Raw genomic sequence first — 10,265 nt, forward strand, 5'->3', positions numbered from 1 at the left:
GCCCCGCCAGAACGAACTTCTTTCGACGGTTTGATCGATAATTCGCTTTCATCGCTCCGCCTCTTTGGCTTAGATTTTTCTTTCGTTCCTGTCGCTTCTGAGCGATCTACCAGGTTTTAGGGTTCTACGGGTGACGTTAGTCCTTCGAGTCTCTGCGTTCCCCATGCAACATTATCTTCTCCAGCCATGTTTTGATGAAGTGCTTAGTCCTGAGATTTTCAAGAAAATCAGCTACAGATCAAGACAACTCTACAACTGTCTATCCTCACAGACGGCGCCAAACTATTTTCCGGTAAAATCTTTCACTACCAAAAAATAAAGTTAGAGATTTGTTTTTACGGGTTTAAGACAAGTAGGTCGTATTCAATCCGGAGACTCTCTCGAATGAGCTTGTGGTTTGGTTGTTTTTCTTATAAGAGAGACAAATAATAATATTTATCTAAGTTAACAATGTAAATGGAAAGTAAGAAAATCACAATAATGATCAGATCTCCGAGAATAAGTATATTTCTTAGCCAAATAATAATACAAGAAGTGAGAACTTGGGTACAAAAAATGTGATCATCTTTTTCTTCTCTCCTAAGCTTCGTTTATATATACAAACCCTTAGTATGTTACTGCCCTAGGTGACGTCAGTCGAGTGACGCAGATTGGACTCTGCACACAGTGACACTCTGTTCGATGACGGCTGATGTGATGAGAGTTGTTGGGAGTGGGAGGTAGCTGTATAGATCCGTTTGAGACTTTTGTGACCGCGTAAACTTCTCGCCTACGCTTTGAAACCTCCGAGCCTGCTTACTCCCAATGTTCCGAGACCCGGTATCCTTGGGCCTCGCGTTCCTCGATATGAGAATACCCTCAAATATTTATTTCCGCATACGACAGTGGTCTTAAAATGCACAATCTTGTGTCTTTTGAGGTCAGCTCATGCATGATTTTAGTTTGAATAGGTTGTTGTGATAGTTCTGACAGGATCACACAATCATGGAAAGAACGACTATCTTACGGTAGTTGGATCATATCTTCCTATTTTTTACGTGTACTATCTTATCTTTATTTTAGACTTTTTGGACTTCATCGATATCGGTCTCTTGCTTCCCCGACAGACACTATTTGTTAGGACCAAGTGTCACCGTAACTAATCACTTGGTACCACAATATGAAGTCAACAATTGAGTACAATCTTATTGATGGTCAAGCCAATTCAATACTTGTCAAAAGAGACGTCTTGTAGTGGTCTAAATTTAATTGTCGTAGGTTAATTTCAGTCTCAAGTCGAAAAAAGATTGCTATATATGTGAGAAACTAAAACAATGCTGCTGCAATTGTCATATGCATCAACAATTTAGGGGTGGGCATGATACAATATGATACGGTATTGAAAAGTTTGATACGGTAATTTCATTTTCGATTTTTAAAAATACTACACCATTATCATACCAAATTAATTCGGTATGGTTCAGTATTTTTAAGTTCGGTTTCGATATTTTTCGGTACGGTAAATCGGTAACCATTATTTGTTCGACTTCGAACTACATATACTTATATAATAAATAATTACTACTTCGGCTATTCAAGAAACATCTCAATTATATTGTACCAACACCTTATACATGTAAATATATTCAAAAGAAGCACAATTAATCCCCTTCGTAATCAATTACACAAAAGGACATTTCAATTAACATAGATTAATCAAAAGTCCAACGTTTAAACAATTAATTTTGTACTAATATTTGTTTATATATTTGTTAGTATTAAAATACTAATATATATGACTTGTATATGTAACATGGTATTCGGTATATTATTTATAAATACCGAACTTTTTAAAAATGCATACCAAATACCATAATATCAAAATCACGATATAAAAAATTTCGATTTCAGTATGATAATCGGTATATACCATACCATGTCCACCCCTAATCAACATCGTGTCACCCTAAGGTCCAACTTATCACGTGATAAATACCAACATAATTTACCACTCATCAACTAACATACTTCTTTAATCTTTAGACAGAAAGAAATATAACATTTCATATTTCACAAACATACATATTTACAAGGAACTATCCTATTTAAAGAAAGATATATGATTGACCTTCTTAATATTGATTATTGTAATTTAAACTCAAAGTGACCTAGTTGTCAATAAAGTGAGTTGAGCACCATGAAATGTCTATAATTTACCCGTCTAATATAGTAGTCAAATCTAATAACCAGAGATGTCTATAATTTACCTATCTAATATAGTCACAAAAAACTAACTAAATAAAAAAACAAAAGAAAAGAAAATTATATTGCTCCCTTCTTTAGACTGAAAAATATGTGTATTTCATTTGAAATATACATATGTTTTCAAACCAATTGTTCAGAGTTTGTGAACCCAAAAATATAAGATTTGGATTACTAATTTGTGAAACAAAAAGAAGCCTCACCAAATTTGTGAGACACAAGAAAAAATGTTTCTCAATTTTTGAACATTTCATTTGATGATCAAATCATGAACTCTCAAATGTTAAATTTGGTGAGGCACAAGAAAAAATGTTTCTCAATTTTTGAACATTTCATTTGATGATCAAATCATGAAATCTCAAATGTTATTGATCAAATTAGTATATGCAGATAATGAAATGCTGATCTATACCATTGTAGTAATAAATCCGGGGAAAAAATTAAACAAAAAAGATAAGAAAGGGAGAAACAACTAGGAAGGGGATTCAGATGGTATATTTATTCTAATAAAGAAATGTTAGAATTGTCCCTTAAAATTTTACAGGGATATACCCGCCAAAGCCTTGGTCCCAGAGTAAACGGGACTACAAATCAAGTGGCATTCTAGTTTGGATGGTTGTTACCCATTGTATTGTACCATGCTATTAATTAAAATACAATGTTTTGTTACTTACATGTTATTATATTATATCGTTAAATTCATCTGTTCTATTTTGTTTAGTGACTGATTTAGTGAGATCGCGTTATTACCTTATTTATTGTCTTCACTTATTATCTAATAATCCTAATTTATCATTTATCCTACTTTTTAAAGTAGCTCTAACACGTACCTTACTCCTATTTTATATAACGACCGATTTGACGTGATGACATAATTACCTTATTTATTGTCTTTACTTATTATCTAATAATCTTAATTTCTTTATCCATCTTTTTATAGTAGCTCTAACACGTATGACATACTCTACTTTTTTCGTCGGTTTATCTCTCAAATTATTTTTGTGTGATATTACGTAACAACGCAAAATGATATAATCTTAATTTATCTAAACATTATATTCATTAAACAATACGCTTACAGTACAACACAATAAAATATAATACCATACATGCCAGACAAGTGCTATTCTTAATTAAATAGTTCCAAACTCTGAACTCTTCATCACAAAAATATCTCAATTCTCTGTCTAACCAGCTTCAATGGCTGCACTGAGTTCAGTTCCATTGACCCATGTGCCTTTTTCCATATCTAACCTTCAACTTCCAAGAATTAACAGAAGATTGCCTACTATACTTGCATCATCATCATCATCATCAGCTATGCCTTCTCATGAATCATCATCATCCACACAAAGTGGAAGTCTACCATCCGCACCAAAATTGCCCCTTGTTGAGTCCTCTAAAACCCCTGAAAATGGATTCAACCATGCTTTGGCAAATTCCAATGGGAATCCAGTTGTTAGATTTGTTCAGCATACTGAGTCAACTATTGAAAGGGTACAGTTTTGATTATCTTGCTCTTTCTTGGTACTTATTATTTAGTAATATTTCTTTGTTTATTTGTCTATCTGCTTATAATTTCCATCTGAAAATCATCCATTATTCTGTTTTATCACTGATGTTTCTCAAGGGTTCTTCCGACTCTCTAATAATCTTTCTGAAAACTATTGTTATAGCCTATTTAAACATCATAACAGTATTGTCTTAAAACAAGATTAAAGAGTTGTATCATAGCACCTAGGGGTGATATCCACTAAAATCTTGGGTACTCATAGCTTCTTTGGCCAATCTCCTGTGAAGTAAAAAATGCTTATTAGAGAGAGTTGAGGTGTTTGGTCAAGCTTTTAAGGGGAAAATAAAATCAAGGCCAAGCTTTTAAGGAAAAAAAAAAGTTAAATGTTTTTGAGTAGTACAAGAAGTTATTTTTCAGAAGCTAAAAAGAGTAAGCTTTTTTCGTAAAAGCACTTCTGGAACCTTGGCCAAGCAAAAATTGCTGCTCTAATATTGATCAGAGTGATTGTCAAATTTATTAGCCAAACACAAGATGCTACCCTCCAAAAGTTCTTTTTCAAAGACAAAAAACACATTTCAAAATAAGCAGATGTTGGAAGTTCAGCTAAACATGCTATAAGCTTGTTTTATGCGGACTGTATGAATTGGAGTCAGAATATTAAGATATGATATTGCCCATGGAAGTGATTTAAGCAAAGCAAAAGCTATTTAGTGCAGTTCTAACAATGGTTTCATGAAAGGCGAAGTTTCAAGTCCATATGCTCAAACGTAGAATCACTACAAGATGGCATCAAGAATTGACACTGAGTTCTAATTTCAGTATCTGTTCAATATGAATGGAAAATTGATGTATGTTTCACATATCTATTGCTCACTGCTTATCTGTATTGAGCAGGCGATATTTGATTTTCGTTTTCTGGCACTCCTTGCTGTTGGAGGCTCATTGGCTGGTTCTCTGCTCTGCTTCCTCAATGTAATTCCTTTTCAAGCATACCTTACTTTTTCAATGTGAAGTACACAAATATATGAATATCATCTATTATAAGCAGTTAAATTATATATCATTGTGTTTACTGGTGAAATTATGATGCAAGACTTCTGTTTAAAGCTGTAATTGAGGCACAAATGTGAATACTTTTGTGCACTTGTGGTTTTATAGACCACACGTAATCTATAGACCGGCAAGATGTTGAATCATAGATTCCTTCATGATTGCTAGATACTTTAGGGTGATTGGGTATGTGAAACTTCTTGCTTCAAACAACTTCAGGAGTTATTTTTAGATTCAGTATATGATGAAAATGACTTGTTGAGAACCAGACTAACATTAATCCATCGTGATTCTGTTATCATACATCATGCATTGATGGAAAACACAGTATCTGGGGGAGTCGGTCATTCCTAATCCATTACCGAAGTCTTATTGGAGCTCGTTTCCACTTTCCTGCATTTCAATTTTTTTTTTTTTTTTTTTTGAAAAGGTAACATTTCAAAATTTTATAGTCTATCACTATTTAAAAGCACCAATTATCCTCCATATGTTTGTCAACTCTATCTTAACCTCTGAAATTTCAGTTGATTATCAGTCTATAGTTTATGTAAGTGCATTATAGTTATCCTCAGTCGATTGTTTATTTATGTACATTATTGCTTCTAAAAGCCTCTCTCTAGTGTTTTAAGGCGTAAAACATTGATTTTGCTTCATACAGTTAATCCTAGACCAATGTGCTTCTTACTCTCTCTTCTACGACATGTCATCATCAGGACAAGAGATAATTTCACTTTTACCAGTTCTATCGGTTGTTTATACAGTTAAATTCCCTTTTGTAGGGTTGTGTCTACATTGTTGACGCTTACAAGGTTTATTGGACGAGCTGTGTCAAAGGAATTCATACAGGACAAATGGTTCTACGATTGGTTGAAGCTATAGGTGAATTTTTGAATAATCTTGACTTTTTTATGATCATCATGCTTGTAGTTAGAAGTTCGAAATAGACGAGCATCTCACTGTAGTGGAGACATTTGACGATTGCATTTCAATGTAGCTTCAATCATCCATCTTTCGATGACCACTTTGAAATTATTTGTGCATTGCAGTACATATGCAATCCTATTATAACCTGCCTCAATATTTATTCTTAACGTCAGAGTCATTTTCTGCTAAATTATCTAGATTACTCTAAGTCTTCTAGCTTAATGTCACTTTCTAGTGGAAGATTATATTAAAGTTTATCTGTCGAGAAGAAAGCTTAAAACTTTTTAGCTGTATAAGATACTCTGATAGTTACACCATAATCCGATATTCATCTGAAATATCACTCAGCAGATGGATAAAAAATTCTTTTCTTGTCTCTCTAAAGCGAGGCATCTATGGCTCTTCAATATACAACCTGTGTACACTTGCACTAAACTTTGTTTTATTGTGATTTCCTCTAATTGTCTTGTAAGTTATCCGTGAAGTATTTTTACCTCGGAAGCCATGGCCTAGTTATGTAGAGGTTGTGGCTGTGAAAGAATATTCAGTTGTCGCTTGTATGAAAGTTGCAGAATTTCCAACTAAAATGTCAATTTACTGGTTGATATAGTACCTCGTCCTTTACATCTAAACATGTAATGTCTTCTTTTTCTGTTCCTGATTTTATTATCCTTGTAATGCAGATGTTTATCTTGCTGGGACCGTGATGTTAATATTTGGGATGGGGTTGTATGGATTGTTCATAACTAATGTCTCTCCTGATGTGAATCCAGCCGCCGACCGTGCCCTCAAGCAGTCTTCCTTGTTTGGGATGTTTGCTCTAAAGGTAGTCGAACACGGGATCTTCTTGACTTATGTAGCCTATGTCTTTCTCAACTCCATTTGCCAATTTAACGGTCTTAGACTTCTACTATCTATTGTTTCCTTCTTTATAAACTTCAGTTTATTCTTTCCTGTTCGATTACTGGAGAAAGGAATTTGGAGATGGCAAAAATGATGATTCTCTTTCAAAATGAAAACTGCTTTATTTAGAAGAGAGTCTTTAAGCTGGAATGGCATTCATGTCACATGATCTAAGGTGGTTTACTTTTCAACCATGATGTATTAAGAAACATGGTTTTACTCTTTATGTAGCAGCAATGCCCAGCAAAGCTTGATTCTACAACAAAATAATTTTTCTATACTTGGCTTTAGATATCAGTGTATCTCGGAGTTCTGATTGGATAGATGCTAACGAATCTCTAAGATCATTTTCGAACTTTTATAGGCTCTTATGGTACAGCCTAATGAAACTCCTAGAAGTTCACTGTTTCATCTTGCCTGCTAGCAGTCTGCTGAAGATTGTGGTATTCACAGGACTATAATGGTTTCTGAATATCTTCAAAAGACTAAAATAACTGGTGTTAAGGATTTAATATGACTGCTGAAAATCGTTGTTATCAGAAGAAGCATAAGTTTCATGGAGCTAGTTACGTTCTTTCTTTGGTACCTGTCACTGTTATGGCCCCTCTATGTGAGCGTTAAATATTTGAAATTCTAGCCTATTAGTTTGCCAACACCAGAAATTGGTGCTGTAACATGTAAGCTTGTGAGGATGAATGCATCTTGCATACATCAACCACGAAACATGCATGACTGTAGAAATTGAGTTCTCTTTTCATTAGCTTGTTTAAATCACTTGATGGTGCCATGCAGGAGAGGCCAAAATGGATGAAGATCAGTTCGCTTGATGAACTGAAAACCAAAGTGGGACATGTTATTGTCATGATCCTTCTTGTCAAGATGTTTGAGAGGAGCAAGATGGTCACTATAGCCACTGGTACTGATCTATTAAGCTACTCCGTCTGTATCTTCTTGTCTTCTGCTTCCTTGTATATTCTTCATAATCTGCACAAAGAATAATGCTTGACATGTACCATAGTGATATATGTGTAGCCAAGTCATCAAACCTTTGAATCTTGCATGAAATATATATTTGTTTCTTCTGAATACCTTGCGCGGTTTAGTAGCCAGTATTCATAGCTCTCTTTCCTGAATGTTATAAAATGGAAATTCCAATCCAAGGTGGTATTTCTCTAGAGTTGTGGAGGACAGAAAGCCTATCTCCCTCTCAACATTGTTTATTAAAAGTGAGTATTCCTGCATCCAGCATCTACAATTTACCATAGACCAAAGGAAGAACATAATAATTGGATCCCTACATCCAAAAATAGGCGGTGTGCTGAATTGCCTATCACGAAAATTAAAGGAAGGGCAGCTCGGTGCACAAAGTATTCTGTGTTCACACGGGTGGTCCGGGATAGGGCCGCACCCGGAAGTGATGTATTAGGCAATCTATCTTGAAGCAAATATAAAACATAATGGTTGATTCCACGGCTCAAATTTGTGAGCTATAGTCACACAGAGACAATTTTGACAATTTTATCACTGCTTCAAGGTTCCCTTGGTCTATCCTGTAAATTAGTTGGCAAAAAATATGAAGGAAATTTACATGGTGATTGGCTGATTACAGTGGTTGCCAATAGACAAGGGCACTTCACTTGAAATTTCTAAGATGTTAATAGAAACTTGGTCTCATTTTACCTAGGGGTGACAAATGGGCCATTTGGGTTAAAGTTGGGCGGGTTAAGATGGGCTGAATCTATAGATGGATCAAAGCCCAACCGTGCCCAAAGCTTGTTTGGGCTAAGATGGGCTGGGTCAAGATGGGTTAAATGAAGGGTCATAACTCAACCCGCCCAACTTAACCCATTTTTTCAAAATTTTGAGAAACTAAAAATATCAATATTCTTTGGTTGCAAATATTCTCTCGCTCATGCTTTTCTAAATAAACGGTATTTTGAAAATCAAATTTAAATACTTTTTTGATATAAAAAACTCAAACTTATGCTTTTATTCAAAATAATAAAGATATTCACCGTAAATATTTCCTTATAAGTTATCCGGTGCATAAATTACATTCGAAGTTATTCCGAAAAGTAAATCAAAAGAAAATTAAATGTTAATTGTCGTAATGAATAGTGATTTTGTCATTCGAAGTTATTCCGAAAAGTAAATCAAAAGAAAATTAAATGTTAATTGTCGTAATGAATAGTGATTTTGTCAGATTCCTCTCTTTTACTCCTTTGTTTTATTTATATATTTTTTTATGGTTGTCTTATACATAACTAAGAGTGGCAAACGTGTGTCGGATATGGGTGGGTTGAAAATAGGTTAAACAAAATGGATAAGCATAGACCCTCCGGAAAAAAAAATTAAAACTTAAAAATAAAACATTATTAGTAAAAACAAAATAAGGAAAAAAATTAAATGAAAAATAAAATAAAAATATTTTGTTCTTAAAAAAGTTAAAAATAATCATTTTAAAAATTAAAAATAATTACAAAAATAAATTCAAATAATAATTAAAAAAGAAGTTAATCATGTTTGGAAGCTTTTATAGAGGACAATTGATGAGTCAGTTTGGGCTCATTTGATGGGCCAGTTTGGTTTCATAATTGGAAAATTTACTTATCATAGCTACTTCTAAGACCTATTTATAAATAGTAACTACCTTTTATTTTATTTATTGTTCATAACTAAAATATTTTCTTAAATTACACATCATAACTAGTGTCGTGTATTTCACAAATTCCTCTTTTAAATTGGTTTTCTCTCACCTCTCAAATCTATTTCTCCCTCACCCTTCTCTTTCTCTCTCTCCGTTCCCTCTTCTCCCCCTATCACAGTTTGCTGATTCCAAGCAGTACCAAAATTCCAAGTAGTACCAAAAGTAGTGGAGGAATGGTCAAGGATAAACGTAGAGACAATGCATGAGCATCAGATTGCTCAAGTGCTCCATGTTAATTTTGCTTTAAAAGCCAACCTGTTGCAATCTACAGAGAAGACACTAAAAGAGTCGAAGCTCAAGTTGGCACCTGTAGGGTAGAGAAAATTCTTGGCATGATAAAGGAGAATTGTTCTCAAAGTTGTTAACTTTTTCTTCTTCTTGGATTTTTGGTGAATATGTGGTTAGTGTGGAAGTTGTGGAAACACCATTGATGAGAGTTGTGGAGCTTCACGCCCACCAAGTGTTTGATAAAATGTTTCAGTATATTTCACTGTATTTATCTTCTTCTTTTTTTGTGTAGAGCCTATTTTTGCTCCACTTTGTTTTCACGATTTTTGTATTTCACTGTATCTCAATGTAATTCTGCATTTTATATTTCTAATTTATGAAATAGTTTCTGATATATTTCATTGTATTCCATTATATATACACATACTACAAGTTTATATTTCTTAAACAATCAACCATATTTCATTGCATTGCAGCGTATATTTTTCTATATTTGGAAGTTTTCAGATCTTTAGTGGTTTTTGAATTCAAAAAGTTTTGATTGTGATAAAAGTTGAGAGAGATTCGTGAGCTGTTATGGAATGCGTGAAATATGATTGATTTAATTTAACTTACCATTTAAAAATAAAAAGAAAAATTTATTCAAAAAATATAGCCTATTTTTACTCAACCCCATTTTGTATTTCCCTGTATTTCAAA

General features: G+C 33.7%; 1 protein-coding gene across 1 annotated transcript; it reads left to right on the forward strand.

Moving 5' to 3' along the window:
• The first annotated feature begins 3,327 nt into the window (after positions 1-3,327).
• On the forward strand, positions 3,328-7,717 carry LOC132644784 (uncharacterized). The gene is made up of 5 exons (XM_060361384.1): positions 3,328-3,738; positions 4,649-4,726; positions 5,584-5,683; positions 6,412-6,554; positions 7,424-7,717. Exons 1-5 carry the CDS (start codon positions 3,442-3,444, stop codon positions 7,628-7,630), a joined length of 825 nt encoding a protein of 274 aa, XP_060217367.1. The 5' UTR covers positions 3,328-3,441; the 3' UTR covers positions 7,631-7,717.
• Positions 7,718-10,265: the final 2,548 nt, after the last annotated feature.

The sequence above is a fragment of the Lycium barbarum genome, chromosome 6 (genome assembly GCF_019175385.1).
Source record: "Lycium barbarum isolate Lr01 chromosome 6, ASM1917538v2, whole genome shotgun sequence".
Taxonomy (NCBI): Eukaryota; Viridiplantae; Streptophyta; class Magnoliopsida; order Solanales; family Solanaceae; genus Lycium; species Lycium barbarum.

Excerpts from the sequence above, each read along its gene's own strand:
- LOC132644784 (XM_060361384.1), top strand. The coding sequence starts at position 3,442 with ATGGCTGCACTGAGTTCAGTTCCATTGACCCATGTGCCTTTTTCCATA. Across the intron at positions 5,684-6,411 it reads ACGATTGGTTGAAGCTATAG|ATGTTTATCTTGCTGGGACC; the intron begins GTGAATTTTTGA and ends CTTGTAATGCAG. Across the intron at positions 6,555-7,423 it reads TTGGGATGTTTGCTCTAAAG|GAGAGGCCAAAATGGATGAA; the intron begins GTAGTCGAACAC and ends GGTGCCATGCAG.